The sequence below is a fragment of the Epinephelus lanceolatus genome, chromosome 22, assembly GCF_041903045.1.
Source record: "Epinephelus lanceolatus isolate andai-2023 chromosome 22, ASM4190304v1, whole genome shotgun sequence".
Lineage (NCBI taxonomy): Eukaryota > Metazoa > Chordata > Actinopteri > Perciformes > Serranidae > Epinephelus > Epinephelus lanceolatus.
Window position 1 is genome coordinate 17,553,043 of NC_135755.1, and position 21,575 is coordinate 17,574,617.

General features: G+C 40.6%; 1 protein-coding gene across 1 annotated transcript; it reads left to right on the top strand.

Moving 5' to 3' along the window:
- The first annotated feature begins 1,880 nt into the window (after nucleotides 1-1,880).
- btr12 (bloodthirsty-related gene family, member 12) lies at nucleotides 1,881-21,181 on the top strand. Its single transcript, XM_033651791.2, has 8 exons — nucleotides 1,881-1,947; nucleotides 5,596-6,095; nucleotides 7,876-8,067; nucleotides 8,254-8,349; nucleotides 12,726-12,959; nucleotides 14,021-14,168; nucleotides 16,727-16,753; nucleotides 18,001-21,181. Exons 1-8 carry the CDS (start codon nucleotides 1,941-1,943, stop codon nucleotides 18,537-18,539), a joined length of 1,743 nt encoding a protein of 580 aa, XP_033507682.2. The 5' UTR covers nucleotides 1,881-1,940; the 3' UTR covers nucleotides 18,540-21,181.
- Nucleotides 21,182-21,575: the final 394 nt, after the last annotated feature.

A 21,575-nucleotide genomic window follows, 5' to 3' on the forward strand; every position in this document is an offset into this window, starting at 1 on the left:
TCCACCCAACACATTGGAGGGCCCACTCTCTCTATGGGGCCCCCACCTCACAAGCCCCAGTGTAGTGATGGCCAAATGAGGCCTCATGAACCACTGTCTTTATTTTCTGTAGCCACTAGATGGCACTGTCTGCTCAACAAAGGTTGGAACATTGCCAGTCCTTCAGCCTTTATCTTTAAACCAAGAGCGCCATCTGGTGGGGTCAGAAAATAAAGAAATTGGTGCATGAGGCTTCATTTGGCCATCACTACCCCAGTGCAACTGCACTGCCTGCACTGTCTTTATTTACACCCCTGGTTCCAGTCCTTATCAAAACACCTACATGATTAATGAATGAATCAGTTTTCAATATTTAAAATATGTGATTGAGTGAAGACAAAAATAAGAGATGAATAAATATAAACACAGCAAGAAAGTGTTTGTGAGAGGGTGTTTTTTTTTTTTTTTTTTTACAACTTGTGACTTGTATGACACTATATATATGAAATTATTAATTTAATTTAACAATTGATTTGTTGATTTCTTATAGATGCTATTGACTATTTTACAAATAAAGGAAAAATAAACATGATGGAAATGGGTTTGCTTTTTGCAAGGGCATATATAGCAGATCGCACTGTTTTTAATTTAATAAAAGTTCTTCATTAAAAAAAACAGGCATATCCTCCTGAGACCTGAACTTTTGTACGGTATGCATTTTTGATTTCTACTAGCTATTTGGGATCAGTAGGAACCAATAAGTATAAAAAACTAAACATTGTTAAAGATTATTAAGTCCTTATATCCACAAATGAGATGACAGTAAAGTCCCAATGTCTTCAAACAAGTACTTCCTAATTAACAACGTCTTATCTTGTTACTGTTGCTAAAATTGGTCAAATTTGTTGCCGTGTCAAACTACAAACATTACTGATCATAAATAGACAAGTTTCAACCAAAGAATTTGATCAGGTTGTGTCCACTTTTGTGGACACAACCTGACTTGGCAGAGATGGCTGCCATCTTGTTTTTACATGGATTAGTGTATTGTGCTCTTACTACCACTAGATGGCACAAAAAGTGCCCATGAAGTTAAGTAGAATGAAGTAGAAGGTCAAGTGAACCGAAAATGTGATGTCCTCATATGAGGATAGTGATGGCCAAATGAGGCCTTATGAACCACTGTCTTTATTTTCTGAAGCCACCAGTTGGCGCTGTCTGTTCAACAAAGGTTTGAAAGCACACTTCATTGCAAGTCCTTCAGCCTTTATCTTTAAACCAAGAGCACCATCTGGTGGGGTCAGAAAATAAACAAAGTGGTTCATGAGGCTTCATTTGGCCATCACTATATGAAGACATAGGGTCTCAGGAGGATATTTTCATGGTGGCAATCACTCATAAGGGCCCATTCTCCACCCAACACATTGTTAGAGGGCCCACTCTCCCCATGGGCCCCACACCTCACAGGCCCCAGTGTAACCGCAGCCAGACACAGATATCAGTGTGACACTTATCAGAGTCATAAATACGGTGAGTGAAAGTGATCGACTGATTGTCTCAAAATCAGAGTTTATGATCACAGACACGTGTCTCTGCGACCGTCTGGAGAGCGAGAACTTAAGATTATGTAATGACAGAAACTACAAAAAATTATGGAGAACTTTTCTTTATCTTGTCCATAACTGCTTTCCTACCTCTACAAGAGCCTCCTCAGTCTTATTCAAATGGAAGAAAAACACACAGCATGTCCTTTGCTTCAGGGTTTTGCATATCCACAGCGCAGAGCCATAGAAATCAGAGTGTGTGATAACAAAGGGAGGGCATGTGTGGACGTTTGGGTGTGTTGCACTGAGAGTGGGAGGGCCACTGCAAGTTTCAGGAAGAGTGCAGCACCTGTCGGTGTGTGACTCATAGCAAGTACATGAAGTGAAGGACTGCACTGCTCCACGTCACAGGAAAACATGCAGAGTAAGTTGTACTTTATATATATATATATATATATATATATATATATATGTATATATGTTTTTATTAGAGATTGCCTCTTCTTTGGACTGTTTTGTGAATCTTGTGTTAAGTACAGCTCAGTAGGGTTGTTATGTCCAGCAGAGGTAACAAACAGACTGAAGTTTGACATACTTCTTTACAATGAAGCACCTTTTCAGTGGCATATATTAATAAAAATTAAAGCTGAGCGCATGTTTTTGTTCGACTAGAATGGAAATAATAATGTTATTTTAGCTGGCTCCATGTCCTGAAATGATTCTACACCGGCTGATGTTTAAATCTCGTCTTATATGCTGTTACATAATATAAAAAAGAATAAGCTACATCACTGTAAAACTTAAATAAATCCAATTTTATTAATTTTATGTAAACTCTAGTTGAATCAACTCTGGCTGAATTTCCAGTGGGAGTTGGTGTTTTCTTTTAAACCTGCAGCCGCTGCTGAAGGTCCTGACTTTCTGCATTCCTCAGATAGTTCCTCACCTGCCTGTGACGCTCTTTAATCCACTTCCTGCTTGTGTGAAAAGACTTTGTGTTCACTGCTGCCGAACATCTTTTCTTTTTATGACCTAGCTCAATCGCCAGAGGAACAATACAGGCCGACGGCAGACACAGACCTTTGACCCCGTAGTCTGAGACTAACATATCTGCAGCTCATTTCTCCCTGACATGAGAAGAGGTTTGTCAGTGTCACCGCTGGGGTTTCATCGAGCCAGATTAGTGTCAGATTGTGTGGCTACAAAACAACATATTGTTCACATACAGTAGACCTGGGTGGATCATGAGATAATGGGCCCCTGGGCACCTAGCAGAGGGCCCCACCACCTCTCCTTTACAGAAGCAAGACACGCAGATTTATTGGCTGTTTAGTCTCTTTGTAGTGGTTACACATCGCTCTGTGGCGTAAGGTAGTTACAATGGGCCCCACTGCATGTTATTATGATGTGCCCTAGCTACTAGTTATTATGGAGTGCGCACACACACAGAGTTTTAGGCGTGTATATATTTTACTAACAGTGAGTCTTACTGCCGCTTTATGTTATACCCACTTGCAGATGAGCCAGGCGTGTCAGTCTTGAGAAAAATTATTAGTTCAACTAAGTAGTTTTTATCGTTAAATTCTAGATTTTTTTTTTTTTAGTTTATGTAGAATAAACATATAATTTTGTTATAGACTGATACTATTTTACAAGAGCAGAAAACGATGGAGATGGGTTTGCCTTTTTGAGGGCATATGTAGAAAATCGCACCATTTTTGATTTAACATTAGTCCTTTTTTTAACATGGGCGTATTTCCAGGTGGCAGTCAGGCCCCAGCGCGTCCACGCCACCTGCGCTGTCTGTATTTACGCCCCTGCTTTGTAGTCGTGTTCAAGATTCAAGGAGTTTAATGTTATATGCACAGGCGAGAACTCAGCAGTTTGCACCGTACAGTGAAATTCTTATTTGTCAGTCTCATATTAAGAAAAATAAATAAAAAAGCAGTGTGGTGGCAAAACAACTTCGGTCTATTTAATAAGCAGTTTAAAAAAAAGTCTTCACACGGCGGCTGTCTTTCTTGAGTTTTAGTAAGCATTCCTGAATGGAGTCACACACATACAACCGCGTGAACAGTCAGTCAGTGAGTGAGTGCCTAGATGTTCTTCAGCCATGCTATCTTTATAGTTCCCAAAACACATGCATGTCAATAGTCAAAATATAGCACGCAGGTGGTTCTGCAGTAAGCATCCCTAAGACACAACGTCTCTTGATGCTCACAAGGACACTTGATGTGGGAGCCTCCCTGGCTCGTAACTAGTGATGGCCAAATGAAGCCTCATGAACCACTGTCTTTATTTTCTGAAGCCACCAGATGGCACTGTCTGTTCAACAAAGGTTTGATAGCACACTTCATTGCCAGTCCTTCCGTCTTTATCTTTAAAGCGAGAGTGCCACCTGGTGGGGTCAGAAAATAAAGACAGTGATTCATGAGGCTTCATTTGGCCATCACTACTCATAACCTTTAACCTGCTTCGATTAGGCCCCTGCTGTATGTCACACTGCTATCACAGTAGGGGTTAAATGAGCAACACATATCATTAGGTGAGAAGTTCAGTTTCATCAAAACAAGTAACCTTAGAACATGGGTATACAAAACATGCAGAACACATTATCGGCTAAATATGGTTAAATACCAGAACTTTCCATCACAGCAGAAACAAAAAAAAGCTTACTTAAAAGCCTGAGTTAAAATGAAAAGTGCACCGTGCCTCATGGAAATGTTGCAACAAGTCAGTTCAAGTTAAAGCAGTGAGTGTGAGTTGTGTATCTTTGTGGTCATCTAGTGTCTTTTGTGGATATTTTAAATCATTGTAGTTGCTTCTCATCTCCTTGTAGTCATTTTGAGTTTCTTTGTATTCATTTTGTTCATTTTATGGTCACTGTAGGATTCTTTGTAGTAATTTTGGATCTCTCTGTAGTTGCGTTGCATCTCTTTGTAGTCATTTTGAATTTCTTGATTATAATTTTGTGTGTCTTTGTGGTCAGTAATTTGGGTCTCTATGTTGTAGCATAGAGGCTCTTTGTCCTATGTTGTCATTTTGAGCCCCCCTGTAGTAATGTTGTGCATCTTTGTAGTCAATTTAAGTTTCTTTGTAATCAATTTCTGTCTCCTTATGGTAATTTTCGAGATTCTTCATAGTCACTGTGAGTCTCTCTCCAATCATTTTGCGGTCAATTTATGTCTCCTTAGTTACTTTGCATCTCTTTGTGGTCATTTTGAGTATTTCTGAAGTAATTTGGGGTCCCTATGTGTCATTTTGGGTCTCTGTGTAGGCAATTTGTTTCTCTTTGTAGCTGTTTTGCATCTGTCAATAGTCATTTTAAACCCATTTTTTATTTTCAGCCTCTTTGTCTTTTTTTTCCTTTTTGTGCCTTTTTTTAATCGTCCTGAGCAATTTCTGTCTGTAGTTGTTTTGTGTCTCATAGCAGTTGTTTCTTTGTGGTCACCTTGAGTCTCCTCCTTGTCAGTACTTGTCTCTTCAAGTGACATTTTGCAGGTGAAGGTTAGGGGGCTCCTGACTCTTTGGGTCCCTGGGCCTGTGCCTTGTAGGCCTGTTCAGTAATCCATCCATGCATTTTGAGAAAACTGATGACATTCACACCATAAACTGATGCATCAAAATTCATCACAATGCAGGAAATTAAGTGTTTGATGCTCTAATTTGTCTGATGGAACAATATGTGTCTCCCCCGATGTCGGATTGAGACTTACCCTTGAAAGTACAGCCTTGTTTTCAGTCAAATAATAAATCCTGTTTTTCTTAATCTGCAAGTTCAACAGCTAAACTTCTGTCCTGAAATCCTGTCTCAGGCAGTTTCACAGCAATTCACACCTCAGATAATTAATGTCTCATGACTCTGACATGACCGCTGTGTAGTCAGTGACTTGCACAGGACAGAGAGGTGTGAACGACCCTCTTGGGTGGGTGGTGAGATGTGTTAGAGGTCAAACAAGTCCAGCAGTACTTTTAGATATAGAATGTTTTGTCTGTCTGCCAATTTAACTTGAGCTCTGTGCATCTAACCTAAAGTATGTCATGTTTCTCTGTCTCTCCCATTTCTTTCCAGGCATGAGCTCTCCGGGAGGCAATGGCCTCTCCGAGGACCAGTTCAGCTGCTCCATCTGTCTGGAGGTGTTCGTGGAGCCCGTCTCCACTCCCTGCGGCCACAGCTTCTGCAAGGCCTGCCTGCAGGGCTACTGGAACCACAGCAAGAAGTTCCTCTGCCCCATGTGCAAGAAGAGCTACTCCAAAAAACCAGAGATGAGTGTCAACAGGGTCTTGGCTGATATCTCCTCCCAGTTCCAGGGGCTGATGCTGGCCGGGGGAGCTGGAGGGGCCGTGGGCGCTGGAGGGGCCGTGGGCACCAGGGGAAACTCAAAGGGATCCACTCTGAACATGAGCCTAGATATGAGCCACGGGGGCTCCACAGGGTCTGACAACGGGGAGTTTGCCCGGGCGGGGGAGGTTCCCTGTGACGCCTGCATTGGGAGGAAGGTGAAGGCGCTCAAGTCCTGTGTGAACTGTCTTGGATCGTTCTGTGAGGTTCACCTCCGACATCACAAAAAGGTCAGTTTTTAGAATTATTGCATCATAAATATCTGTTTTCTGTCTCCTTGACAATGCCTCTATCACTTCCATTTGTCTTATATTTAATTACTTCTTATTTTGCAAGATTTTTCTTCATAATCACTTTATTTACTTTTCCGCACTCTTTGACAACATCATGTTCTGTATATACTTTACATCTGCTTGTGAGAGACCTTTACTGATGTTACATCATATATCACGCATTGTAAATTGATATATTGGAACAATAATAATTTCTGCATTTTATGGTGTCATTTGACTTGATCTTAAACTACAATTTTAAGTACACTTTTTTGTGGAATTTATAAATCTTTTTCTGCACTATGAGTTTACAGTGATTTTCCCAGTGCAGTGTATCCTCGTACAACTGTTTGTGTGATATTTAACGAATTAGCACCGCACAATTGCCGTCGTCATGCTAGGTACTTAATGTTAAGTTACATAGGTTAGCTTTGGGAAAAGAAATATAGTTGGGTATCCTCATGGTACATAATTAACGTAGTTACGTAGTGAATGTAAAAGTACGTTGTTAACAATGTTACATAGGTTAGGTTTAGAAAAATAAAGTTACTTAGGTTTGGTTAAGGAAAATAAACATAGATGGCCATCCTCACGTTACGTACTTAAAGTTAAGTTGTTAAAAAAGTTACATAGGTTAGGATTAAGAAAATAAAGTTACGCAGGTTTGGTTAAGGAAAACAAACATGTTTGGCCATCCTCACATCACGTACTTAACGTAAAGTTATGTAGATTAGGTTTAGGAAAAGAAACATGGTTGGGCTATGTACCTAACGTAAAGTTACATGCTAAATGTAAAGTAACGTTGTTAACAGTGTTACATAGGCTAGGTAGTTTTGGTTAGGAAAATAAATGTAGTTGGCCATCCTCACATTACGCACACTTCGTAAAGTTATGTAGATTAGCTTTAGGGAAATAAACATGGTTGGGCATTGTCATTTTATGTACATAATGTTAACTGATGTAGGTCACGTTTAGGAAAAGAAACATGGTTTGGTGTTGTCATGGTATGTACTTAAAGTAAAGTTACACATTAAATGTTAAGTTACATTGTTAACAAAGTTACATGGGTTAGCTTTAGAAAAATAAATTTGTTTGGCCATCCTCACATTTCGTACTTCACGTAAAGTTACGTACTTAATACAGAGATACGTAAGTTACATTTAGGCAAGTACAATTACGTGGTTTAGGTTTAGGGAAAGAGATATACAATCCTGAACACGAGTCTGCTGGGGGAAAGTCCTGTGTGTGTTTGACCGATCCACCACCCCAACCCACCACCTTATGTGGACTTGTTGATTTTATACTACTTAATTTCTTACTACTGTCAGCACATTGGTTACGTGATTTGTGCCTCCCTGATAATGTGGGTTACACACAACTACTGCTCATGATTATGTAGGTAATATAAGAGTTCTGGTGCATTAGCTTTCGTAGGTATTCATATGAACAGTGCATGTGAGCAGCCTGAGCTGTGGAGTAAAGGTTACTCCGCAAGTTAAAGCCTTTTTAATATGTAGTCAGTGATCTCAGACCTGTTGGAATTTGATGTTTTCATTCAGACATTAAATATTAACTACGGTCATATCAGAATTTAGATTACTATCAGCCGATTCATTGACTGTACTCTGGGCTAAGAGTCTTGTTCAGAGACTAATCAACCAAACCACAGCCCTGAGTTTTTTATGTCTACAACTGGCCATTGAAATTCATGACTCTTCCTTGTCGCTGTAACTCCCAGGTGAAGTCTCTGACGTCTCATCGTCTGATTGAACCCACTTTCTACCTGGAGGACAAGATCTGTAAGAAACACGAACGTCTTCTGGATGTCTACTGCCGCACGGACCACACCTGCATCTGCACGGCCTGCGCCGAGGCCACGCACAAGTCCCACGACATCGTCTCCATTGACCACGAGTGGAAGAAGAGGATGGTGAGTGGTGGCTAGAGAGGTCTAGTTTTAAACTGTTTGTGAATGGGTTCAGATTCTATATCCTGCCTCGAAGGCACCTGATTAACACCTCGCTGAGGGTTTCAATGTAATGTGACTCTCATGATATAAAGCTGTGTTGATGTTGATTCCAGTATGCTTCAATCCTTTTTTATCGTCTTCTGACAGAGTAATCTGAGTAAGAAGAAGTCGGAGCTGAAACATTTGATCAAGGAAAGAACCAAGAAACTGGACGAGATCAAACAATCCATCAAGGTCATCAAGGTGAGTCATCTGAGGGCCGATACAATAGGTTTCAACAGTGCTGTGGTTAACATGTGGTTGGGTTTACACTGGAAACACAGTGATGATTGCTAAATCAAAACCAATTTTGATGTTTGTTGGTCTCGAACAGTTGTCTGCAGCTTGGCAGATATCTCACCTAGATGTCATGGCATCCACCATCCCCTCCATGTCCTTATGTCAAAGTCAGCTTATCTACTATGTCACCTTATATACACCTTATGAACGTTGATATAGTACACATGGAATGTACAAGGTAAATGCAACATACTCGTGGTATGTGGAAATATACCATGCCAACATTTTCCTCTGCTGACTGGGCTGACAACAGACAGTATTTAGGAAACAAGATCTCACCTGTGAGTCCTTGTGTTTAGAGCCTTGGGTGACAAAACACAGCGTGTTTGAGAGTTTGGGTGTCGATTTTCAGCTCTTTAAAACATGAAACCAGTGGGAGCAACAACTTTTTTGATGATGCCTGTACAGTGGCTCCTGTTTTAACAAATCCACATATATAACTTCAAGTAAAAAAAAAAAAAAAAAAACAGGATTTGAAATTAAAAACACTTTTTTTTTTAACAGGAAAACCCTCTTGACATCTTGTTTTGCATAAAAAAACATACAACAAAAGAAAAAAATTATAAAGTAACATGAACTTAATTTAACTTAATTTCAGGATCGTTTTGAAAAATCCTAAAAAAATATTGTAGATTTAAAGTGTAACTGTGAATTCATGGAGCTAGAACACTGAAAATTTAATTTGGCCTCTAAAAAGAAACCACTGACACTGAAAAGAAATCCGCAAAAAAAAAAAAAGGCATTCAAAAGTATTGTAATTTTATTTTTATATTATTTGCATCATTTTTTATTGGTATTCCTGTGATGTATTTTCTTCCACACAAAAAAAGACATAAAATTAAAAATAAAAAAAAGTGAAAAAAGCTTTAATTTTAAAATAATAATAATAATAATAATAATAATAATAATCATAATAAAAAATTAAAAATTTAAAAAAATCAGAAGCAAGAGGAAAGTTATTTTATTTCATTTCAGGCTTATTTTGATAAATCCTAAAAAAAAATGTGAATGTGAATCTAATGTGCAACTGTGAATTAATGGAGCTAGAAAAGTGACAGTAGGTTTTGGCATTGAAAATAAAATTTGGTTTTGAAAAAGAAAACACTGACACTGAAAAAAGAAAGAAAGGCATTAAAATTTTTTAATCTTTTCTTCATCCACACAAAAAGTAACAAAGTTATAACAGAAAAAAAGTGAATAAATGTCAATGTAAAAAAAACACCCTGAAAAAAAAAAACAGTGACATGACGTAAAAACAAACAAACAAAAAAACATATTGTATAATATATAATTAAATTGAAAATACATTTTTATGCATGGCTTTTATTTTTCAATGGGACGTTTATTTAGTGCCAATGTTTCTTTTTTCAATGCCAAAACTTACACTGCTCTAACTCTATATAAACTATCCAAGTGAATGGGAGCCTTTCAAATGTTTGTGCAGAGACTGAGGGAACCACAGGGGAACACAGGGACCACGCTGGCATGTGGCATTTAAAGACAGTAAATTGAGAGCCTGGTATTGACATTTAAAGGTAGAGGACAGGACCTGGTGGTATTATGATGCACAATAACAACCACAATAGGCAGGCTATCAACAACTGGGTGACAGTTTTTTCCCCTCAAGGCATTAAAAGACAATTGATCTCTTTCTTAGTAACTAGCACCTTTAGATCAAGTTGTTTTGACGAATTCAATTTGAAAAAGATAAAACTAGCATCAAATTTTATGTTGTTTTTTTTATGTAATAAATGTGTTATGACAACATCTTATCAGACCTGGATGACACTGTCTGGCTAGTATAAGTACTTGCTTTGTACCATTTAAAACATGCACGCCATGTGTTTTGAAGTCTGTGTTGATCAGGCAGCACTGCTGTTGTACTTCCCCTCGGTACTGCATGTTAAATATTTGCCCAGTCTCCTCTCATGTAGCGCTGTTAGGCTTTATTTGCACTTCAAGCAGCACTCTGATCTAGGCAAGGATACAAAACATTATCAGGCTGTGGCTCAAGGGCACTTTGGCAGGACACACAGCTGTTGATGGGATCACACTTCGCCCACCTCGCTGAAGATTTTGCTTTGTTGGAAAATCTGTGACACGCTTACACGTTAGATACGTCTTTTGCATACCTGTCGTGTTCTGTGGTGAGCTGGTGACTGCAGTTTGTTTGTCTGTCTCCATGTCTGAGGCTGCCCAACCGGTGCGACCAGGGTTCACATTTACCTTTAGTTTCCCACACCCTGTTTTTACGTTCAGCCTCATTACAGTAAACCCAAGGATAGGGTGTGAAAACGTGAGGGATTACACTGCTTTTGTTCATTTAAATTAAAGGATCCTAACATTAGCTGTAAAATGACTGCAGTGCTATCGAGGTTTTGGTTGTTTTGGTTTCCTGCTTGACGACATTTTTATCTACTTTTACGACTACAATGAGGATTCAGTTACCAGAGGGTTGAATATCAGGATATCCAAATCTGTGTGTGTGTGTGTGTGTGTGTGTGCGTGTGTGTACTGCAAACACATGACTGCTCATGTGCATGGTGTTGTATGTGAGGGCTCGACTGATGCCACTGATAGACATGCAAATAAAGACAATGACGCAATCACAAACCCAAGTTAAACCTGACATAAACCTCATATTAATAAATGAATGACATCCTCTCTAAAAGCATAATGTTGCTCATTTGTTGGTGAGTACAAACATAACTGGAGATCGGAGAATAATATTGAAACCTATTCAGGATAAGTTTGAGTTAAAAAGCTTGGTAGTTTCCTTCGCTCGTGACCTGTTTGTCCAGTCGCACAGGTGAGCATTAACTTTTGAAACTAGCCTTTCACAGGTTAATTGGTTGGACTCTGATTGCTCTTAATGTTTTTTTATTTTAGGCCTAACCCAGTTAAGGATACAGAAACAATGTAGACAACAGACAGTTTAAGGCAAGGCAAATTTGTATCACACCCTCAACAACAAGGCAGCTTATACATAACACAAAAAAATAATTTAGACAAGAGATAAAAGAAACATGAGGTGATATTAAAAGACACAAATTTACATACTGTAGCAGATAAAAACATGATATGAAATTAAAAATAAAACAGATGAAGCAGGAGATTCACATATTAATGTGTGGACACACTGAAACTTTACGTTTCAGTGCTGTGGTAACAAGTGGTTAGTTCTAGGCACAAAACAAACATTTTATGTGGCACTATCCCTGATGAAAGAAACGTGATAGGACTCTACAAAACACCCACATTTGATGCCACATGAAAAACAGTGATGGGTCACCACGGAACACCCACATTTGTTGGCCAGAAACCGCTAGAAAGACAATGATGGGTTGCCAAAAAAGCCCATGCTTGGTTCCCCCAAATCCGCTGGAAAAAAAAGTGATGGGTTGCTACCAAACACCCATGTTTAGTGCCTAAAAAGCAGTGGGAAAAACAGCAGTAGGTCACCACAGAACACCTACATTTGGTGGCCAAAAAGCTGCTGAAAAAACAGCGATGGGTTGTTAAAAAAATCATGTTTGGGGTCCCCAAATTCGCTGGGAAAACAGTGATGGGTCACTTTCAAACACCCATGTTTAGCACCTAAAAAACAGCTGGAAAAACAGTGATGGACGCTAAAAAAACACAAACATGTTTGGTGCCCCAAAATCCATTGGAAAATCAGTGAAGGGTCACCACAGAACACAGACAGTTGGTGCCCAAAAAGCTGCTGGAAAAACAGTGATGGGTCGCTACCAAACACACACATTTAGTGCCTAAAAAGCTGCTGGAAATAAAGTAATTGGTTGCTACAAAACACCCATAATTGATGCCTAAAAAAAACACATGAAAAACAGCGACAGGTCACAAAAGAACACCCACATTTGCTTCCCAAAAACATGCTGATAAAAATTGATGGGTCACTACCAAACACCCAGAGTTGGTGCCCAAAAATCCACTGGAAAGACAGTGATGGGTTGCTACCAAACACCCATGTTTAGTGCCTAAAAGCAGCTGGAAAAACAGCGGCTGGTCACCACAGAACACCCACATTTGGTGGCCAAAAAGCAGCTGGAGAAACAATGATGGGTCACCACACAACACCTACTTTACTGTGACATCATCAGGGTTATTTCTTTGGAGAGCTCCTTCAGAGCCACAGAGGGTTGTTTCACACACTTTGATACTTTGTTCTCAGGGTAAATTTGATTTATGTGGACTCCCTCTTAAGCTGATCTTAACTGAAATGTCACGTTCCCCCTTACCTCATGTCCTCTCCTTTACAGGCCAGCTCTCAGAAGGAGCTGGAGGAGAGCTGGCAGGTGTACGCAGAGCTGCAGCGCATGGTGGAGCAGAGTCAGGCGGAGCTGGTGGAGCTGATCGCCACGAGGCAACGCGAGGCCGAGCGTCATGCTCAGGAAATGGCCCGCACTTTGGAGAACGAGCTCAGCCAGCTGAGGAGGAGGAGCAACGAGCTGGAGGCCTGCGCACAGACCCAGGACAAAGTGGTCTTCCTGCAGGTAGAGCAGATAGACAGGCACACCCTGTGGCAGCCATGTTGGAGGTCCAGATACAGGATCCAATATGTTTTATGCTCAGGTTACAACAGGAAATGATGAAATCTGCTTTTCAAATTCCAAAATAAATCTCTCTATGTGTGCCAGCTGTTACTGGAGCAACATTTACACCACCCTCTATTAATGCCCCACTTTTTTGTGGCTGTTGGCGGAGCTCTTCCATTTTTGTTCCAGTTCTATTGACGATCAATATTTGAAATCAAGACAACACTCCAAATGCAATTTTAAAAATGAATGCCGGCATATTATTTATGACTTCATTAGTCAGTTTTCCGGTGTGTAGCCTACATACACAGAACACACTTAATATGCATTTAGGACACAGCAAGGGAGCTAATTAGTTAAAATGCCAAACACATGCTGATGTTCCATTTACAGTAATAGAAATGGGAAAGACAACCTAAACAGACATTATACTGTTAATATTAATGTTATCAACCAGGCTGCAACTATATAAATACACTTTGAAATATCTCTGTTTTATCGTCAGCAATCATCCAAATAATATCCACACAGCCAATTATCCAGCAGACCTCCAGCTCGGGTTGCTAAGAGATTTATAACACAACATCAAAAGCATCTACGAACAGAGCCAGCTGTTATGGAAGTACCCCCTTGTGCGTTTACCCTGGACTGTTTATGTTGATAAAATGTTGATTTTTCTCTCATGAAAACATCTTTGAAGTCAGAATTTTTGCACATAGTTGAGAGGAAGTGAAGGCATAGCTATAACCGCACACACCCAAACACAGTTGTTTGCGAGAACAAAGTTTGAGGACAAATACATTCACTGTTCTGTATCTGCAACTCCTCTGATACAAAAATTGCTTCTTCAATTATTTATAGAGATAAATCTGCTCACTGTCAAGATTTCTCATTGCATACAGTTGTGGAAATCATATTTAGTTTGTTCTTTTCACTGCAAAGACTTTATTTCCCCTGAGGGGTCATTCAATTTTAATTTCACTCTACCTTGCATAACCTTTCTCCTCCGTTTCCTGCAGAGCCTGGCGACGCTGCCGCCCCCACCCGAGCCCACCGATTGGTCAGCGGTCAGCATCAACACTGACCTCTACCTGGGAACCATCCGCTCCTCCGTCAGCAGCCTTATAGACAAGTTCCAGGAGGAGCTCAAGAGGCTGTACGGGAAAGGTGAGGGCAGGGGTTCTCACTGTTATGATAAAACAAAGGGTTTTTTTGACAGATGTGTCACAAACTAAAACAAGTTAATAAATAGGAATTTATTTGTAACATGATTACTATGGGCAGTTAAAATAAATGCACTACGTCGGTACAATACTGCAAATTGATGTTTTTTTCCTTCAACAACAAAAACACATGGTTAGATTTAGGCAACAAAAACACATGGTTAGATTTAGGGGAAAAAAACAGGGTTTAGCTTTAGAATCTTACGGGACGCGAACACTAGTGATGGCCAAATGAAGCCTCATGAACCACTTTCTTTATTTTCTGACCCCACCAGATGGCGGTCTTGGTTTAAAGATAAAGGCTGAAGGACTTGCAATGCAGTGTGCTTTCAAACCTTTGTTAAACAGACAGCGCCATCTAGTGGCTTCCAAAAATAAAGACAGTGGTTCATGAGGCCTCATTTGGCCATCACTAGCCAACTTTCGTCATTGTCCTGCCGCGTTTCCCCCTGATGCTGCCGGGTGCCGTTAAACTATGATGACGCCTATATTTGTTGGTTTCTGATGTCACAAGTCACTGCCCAAGTGCCGGATTTTAACAACTTCGGAGTGAGACTGGGTCCTTCCAACTCACTCTTAGCTGGTGTGGACTGCTTTGCTGGGAGGGGAGCGGGCAGCAGCTCAGAGATGGACCTCCATTCGGCAGCTGTGGTGGCTTGAAGCGCAAACCCCCCAGAGCTGGTCACAGCTGTGTAATGGCAGCAACAGAAAGTTTGCTGCTTTAGCAGGGAGTCAGGGCTGTGCGGTCCCCCTGAGCTGTGGTTTGTGATTAGAGGCTCTAGCTAACGTTAGCTACATAAACCTGAACTTGAAGTCTAGTGTTCTCTCAGTCCACTTCAGATACAATAGATTGCTGCAGGAATGAGTCCTAAACTTGGAAATTAGTTCACACTTTGGTCCCGGTTCCCTCATTTCAAAATGGGTTTTTGGTGAGATGCCTGAAATAAGGTCTGTGGTAACACAAGCTAAAGAGACATTCAGGTTTTGTTCTACAATATAAAATACATCAGTTATGTGTCATACAAAATGCGATTGCTAGCAAGTAGCTAATGAGACTGAAGAGCATTATCATACCGAACACTGCTTTGAAGCCTCGTTGTGGTGGTGATGTTAAGTCATGCGACCAAAGTGTAGTTTGTTTACTGCCTAACGTAAGCTGTGTACTTCTAGCAATTGCATTTACGATACTAATATTATGACAGTTGTGTTCATTTGTGAACAGAACATGTAAGTAGCCCTGTTATAAATGCTTGTTTGCCGCAGAGTGTATTTTCTGCAAGAAGCCAAATCCAATTGTAAAATCTAGTGATGGCCAAATGAAGCCTCATGAACCACTTCCTTTATTTTCTGACCCCACCACATGGCGCTCTTGGTTTAAAGATAAAGGCTGAAGGACTTGCAATGAAGTGTGCTTTCAAACCTTTGTTGAACAGACAGCGCCATCTGGTGGCTTCAGAAAATAAAGACAGTGGTTCATGAGGCCTCATTTGGCCATCACTAGTAAAATCCCATAGGCTTCTTGGCGGAGGAACCAGGGTGATGCTAACTTCCGCATCGGCCTACAGAAAACCATCCCTGCATCAGTCTATATGCTAAGTTGTGCAAAGTGCATAGATCAGAAATGATTAGAAAAATAAAAGTCAGCCAAATGCTCATAATGATATACATCAGTGGTTCCCAACTGGTCTGGTCAATGGGTCCAGATTTCTCCTTAGTAATTCGTCTTAGGTCCAATTTAATATATTCAACACAAACTTAGGTTTGGCCGTGTTGTAGAGCTGGTTTGCTGTCTCTGTCAAGTAGCTGTCCATTAGTCACACTCTACAGCAGGAAACAGCACTTCAAAGTAGAGGCTCTGTGCTGGAAATTCACTGTACTTCAGAATAAAGTGTGTTTTTAACAAACTTGACACATTTGAGAGTCACTTGTGGTCCATTTAGAATAGACCTACGACCCACCAGTTGGGAACCACTGATATACAGTATGTACTAGTGTAAGTAACTGCAGTAAACTAAACTATATTCTAATAATTTATCGGTGCTGTTGGTGTCCATCCCTGTCAACTGAAAATAATCCTACCCAAAATGCAGTGCTGCTGGATTATTTGTTCAAATTTTGTTTACAGTAAAAGGCATCCCTCCTTGTCTAATAGCAACAGCACTTCCTGTGCAAAACTCAGCACAGGGATATGTAGGTCACTGTACGAGCACTTTGAAATAGAATAGTGACTCATCATTTCGCCAGCACCTCTCCACAGCACTCACACGTTCACACATACAAGATGGTCGGACAGATGGATGTAGTGTTGATGCCAGAGTTCACCCACTTGGACTCAGTAGAGAGCTGACTGACAGCAGCACATGTCTCGAGCATTTACAGTTCTGGATTAGATCGACATGTTTACCACCCACACGTGCCATCTGCTTTGACTTTGACTCTTCAGCTGAACGACTTGCTGACTTGGTTCTCTGTCTCTCTGTTTGCTCTCTCTCTCTCCCTCAGAGCTCCGGAAGGTTCAGAACTATTCAAGTGAGTAAAACTTTATACTGTCAGCTTGGTGACCAGTAGTTTCCTCTTATGTTTTGTCTGTGGCAGTGAGTCATGACTCTCCATATGAGATTTCAGAAAAGAGAGGAAGATTTTGATGATCTTCATATATTTAGTTCTCAAAATTGTCCACAAGATGGCGCCACTTCTCCACAGCACAGATGAGCTCCATGCAGGGCGATGCAGCCCTTTAAGAGTGTTAAGTTCACTTCAGCAACAAACATTGTACTTCTTCAGATTTAGTTTTTTGATCTTATGTAAAAAAAAAAATAAATAAATAAAAACCTCAATAAATTCACAAAATATGATTTATTATTATGGATTAAGGCCCTGTGAACCCATGCAGGTGTTTACAGGTATTGTGGCTTTCAAATACGAATTGTACAAAGCTACACTAGGATTTTGATGTGGCCACCAAAATCCATAATAAATACAACTAATTAGTTTTAATGGCCCTATAGTCCTCGCTTTCACCGCCCTTGAAAATGAAGGCCTGATTTATGTCACAAAGTAAGTGCATCAACCATTGCGCAGCAAGAACAGGAAGAGGATAGTGCTTTTTATTTCCCAGTTAGTTGTATTCCCACTCAGGAAAGAGTGTCAGTGTAAGTTCTTTGCAGTTCCTACTACTAAGACTCTCCTGTATTGCACATTTTCCTCTTGTTTTCTGTGTTTGGGAAGTTCATGGGTGTGTACCAACACAGCACTCAGGTGAGGTCCAGGCTTTATAAAAAGGTAGCAACCAGGTGCCAGACATTAAACAGCAGGCACCCAAGAGACACAACACAGACAAAAATACAAATATAGCGAGGCAAAATGCCAAACAAGAGTGAATCTGGAGTTGGCATTTACTTTTACTTTTGATGGCAAGCGTGTTTACAAACTGTATTCGACAATCCTGCATCGTATACCTTTATATAAAAGGATCTACACACAGGTTTTACCACTGCAACTCTGTTTTAGGTGAATTCAGTGGCACACTTCTTGGGACAAAATAGTTTGGGTCTGAATCATCAAATAAAGAGTGCGTAAATTAAAGGGTGAGCTATGACAGAAACCTTTTTGACAGGCATGGTGAGTTCTTGGGGGGATTCAGGTCCTTTATTTATGCCAAAAGCCAGCTTTAGAAGGCACTTATACAATGTTGCATCAAGCAGACATGTTCAGACATGGGCAACTCCTTACTGTGATAGTTGAAATACCATTATTTTCTGCACTGTCCTGTCCAGGTGAGGTGATTTTGGATCCTGCCACGGCCCAGAGGAACCTGGTTGTGTCCGACGATGGCCGCCAGGTGAGATATGAAGAGCGAAGGTCCGCCCACTCTGAGGGTCAGAAACGCTTCAGTCCCGCCCTCTTCGTCCTGGGCCGAGAGGGTCTCAACTCTGGGCGACACTACTGGGAGGTGGACGTGGGGCGCAAGACGGCGTGGACGCTTGGCATGGCCAGCACCTCAGCCCGCCGCAAGGGTGAGATCAAGCTCAGTCCAGAGGGGGGATACTGGTGCCTGTGGCTGAAGAACGCAGAGGTAAAGGCTTTGGCATCGTCCCGTCTGCCTCTACTGCTGCCGACCCAGCCCTGTAAAGTGGGAATCTTCCTGGATTATGAAGGAGGCCAGATTTCTTTCTATGATGTGAAGGCGCGTCTGCATCTCTACACGTTTGTCGATACTTTTAATGAGAGTCTGTACCCAATCTTCAGCCCCTGTCTCACCCATGAGGGGAAGAACTCTGCTCCTCTCATCATAACCCCTGTTAAACACACCTGATACTGACAGCCAATCAAAGCCTGGCAAGGCATAGGTTAAACATCTTCAGGTCAAAAAAAGATTGATGATTCTGTCCTTTATTTGGTCTTAAAATATGAAATTTACTTCTCAGTGATCCAATTTTATTTATAACAGTTTGACTTGTTTGCAAAGCACTTTACGTCAAACATCTTTCAGCAAAATAAGAACAAAGCAAGTCGTTTTGCATACCAAACCTACAACATTGTCTCATTATATGGGCATGTTATTGCATTTGCTCAAGTCTCAATACAGGTACCATAAAGGCTACTAACCCAATGAAATCAAAGCATTGTGTTATCAGTGTGTGTTTGGATCCGAGGAAACTAAAATGTAACATGTTTGGTACTTTACTGACTGATGACACATTACAGAGAAATGTATTTGAGATGTGGTTACTCAAAAGTAGCCAAAAGTTTGTCCATACTGTATACTTTTATCTAAAATTGTATGTACATATTTTGGTGAAAAAAAACATGAAGGACTAGAGTAGGGCTGAGTATTGGTACTCAGTCAAAATAAATCACTACCAAGTAGTATCGAAACTTCTCCAGCCAAACAATACCCGGCTACATTTGGTTCTTTTTGCAACCAGAGCTAGAAAAAAATCCTTTTTGTATGGTTTTGCTAACTGACAATCATCGCAGATGTTCTTTGTTTTAATGCAACATGTGATTGGTCCGCTACTGCAGCAGCTACAAGTCAAGTGCGGCAGTCGAGTTGGCAGTTCAGTGTGCTTAGATGCCATCAAAATGTTCTTAGACATGGCGATAATACACACCTGTGGTGTCAGGTGGCATTTGATGCAAGTGAATGCTTCAATTTGCATAATGGGTGTTGAACGTAGAAAGTAGAAAAAAGGTATTGAATGAAGTACTCTATTGTTATTGGTATCACTTTAAGGGTACTGACACTGGTATCACAAAGGTACTCAAGTTCGAGAATAGAGAGAATTATAAAGGCTATGTTTGCCCTTTGGCTCTTCCTGTAGTTCAGTTGAATGTGTTACACCTCTTCCTCCCTAGTTGCAAAGCCAACAAGGGAACATCTGGGGCCAGTTGCACAAAGCACCTTAAGTTTGCTCCTTTTTGACACTTAAGGCTTACTTAAAATACCTCGCCAGTAACTGACTGGAAAGATCCCGTTGGGGCTGTGGAAAGTTGAGTGATCCAAACCCAGATGATCACAATCATAAATTGACTTAGGTAAAATTTAAAGTGCAAAGTCAATTACTCATCATTAAGCATCTCAATCGGTTTCTCCAAACCCGGTCTCACTCTGAAGTCGTCGAAATCTAGCGTTCAGGCAGTGACTTGCAGCATCGGCGTGATACGCGGTCGGACGCTGTTATAGTTTAATGGTGCTTAGGCAGTGTCAGGGGGAAATGCGATGGGACAAGAACGAAAGTTAAGGTGGAAAAGTCCAAGTAGGGCGGGTATGAGGGGTGGTGGATGGGTCCAACAAACACCAACTTTTACCCGGGAGAGTGGTGATCGCGTCCTGTAAGATTCTAAAGCCAAACCCTGTTCACTATTCCTAAACCTAACCACATGTTTTTGTTGCCTAAACCTAACCACGTGCGTTAGTTGTTGGATTTGGAGTTGTTAGTACATTTATTTTGAAAGAGACTGTATGTAAAACAGACAATGCATGAAACAGGCAGAACTTTACACGGCATCCCAGAATGTCAACAACCAACGCACCCATGGAACCTTGCACGTCTTATCTGGACGTTGAAGGTCCATGACCAAACGTCTATATGTGACAAGATCTGAGTGAGAATGTGTTGGTTCAGTCACAGAACACTCTTATCAGGATGCCTTCATTTTTCTCATTTATCAGGGTCAGGGTACTTTATGTTTTTGTCCTTAATTTGGTTACTAAGGTTTTTTGTGCAACGGTTTTCAACAAATCTTTGGCAATTCCTAAAGTGGAAGACTAAGATAAGGAGAAAAACTTATCTTAAGTGAACATTTTAAGGAAACCTGGCGGAGAAGACTTGGGGAAAATCTTAACTTAGGTGCTTTGTGCAACTGGGCCCAGATTGTTCTCCCAATGAAGATGCCCCAACCTGCTCCGTCCATCAGCGAACAGGCTACATGTCATGTTGCTTGCTTGAAAAACCACTTGCGTCAGCTCAGTTTTTGCAAAGCTTTGCGCACCTCCAACGTATTTTCAGATCAACAGAGGTTCACTAGGCCCTGTCAGAGGTTTAAAGGCTCCTTGAATGTTGTTGTCACACCTAATATATTTGGACAATTTTTCACACTCCGTCTGCCAAAGTTCTCTTTCTTGTTGAATGTTAGCTAAAGGTGTACAGGAGAGAGTTACATTAGAGTAATGCTGTACTTCTGGCACTTTCCTTACTGTTTAAGTCTTTGTTGTAACTAACAGGTTAAAGCAATGAAATTTAATAGATGTAAAATCACTGAGGTTTAGGCTTGCCTGGGGACCAAATGAGAGATTTTTGTACATACTGAAGAACTCTGAAATTGTTTGCAATGGGCATTTTTTAAGACTTGATGTTGATCCAGTACCATTAAACTATGTTCTGTATTTTTGTATCATTTTTATTTTTTTTACCTTCTTTCTGAACTTGTTTAATAAAGATAAAGATCTTTCACAAAGAACTACTGAATTGAAAATACTTTTTTTAAACTTGTGAGTGAGGGATTTGTCTTTTATCTTGTTACTATATCTGAAGAGTTTAGCTCCCGAACAGGCTCAGGAGAGGCTAAGGAGACACAACCAGGAAATGGGGAATGGTTAAAGGCAGTTTATTATAGTTTGAAGACGTGGAGCTGAAGGCTTGAATGAAATGATGGCTGAGGTGGGCAGGGAATGGCGAAGCAGAGCAGGCGGATTAGCTGAAGGCAGAGCAGTGCAAATCTGGAGGCAGAAGACAAGAAAAATGCTGGATGTGGTGAACTGCAGAGGAGACTGAATGATCTGGCAGAGTCTGAATGTCTGAGCCAAGGTTTTATACCGCAGTGGCTTGATTGGAGATGAGGTTCAGGT

Bases quoted from the DNA above. Each gene is read 5' to 3' on its own strand.
- btr12 (XM_033651791.2), top strand. The intron at 14,169-16,726 runs GTGAGGGCAGGG...TCTCTCCCTCAG, and splicing joins CAAGAGGCTGTACGGGAAAG to AGCTCCGGAAGGTTCAGAAC. The intron at 16,754-18,000 runs GTGAGTAAAACT...TGTCCTGTCCAG, and splicing joins GAAGGTTCAGAACTATTCAA to GTGAGGTGATTTTGGATCCT.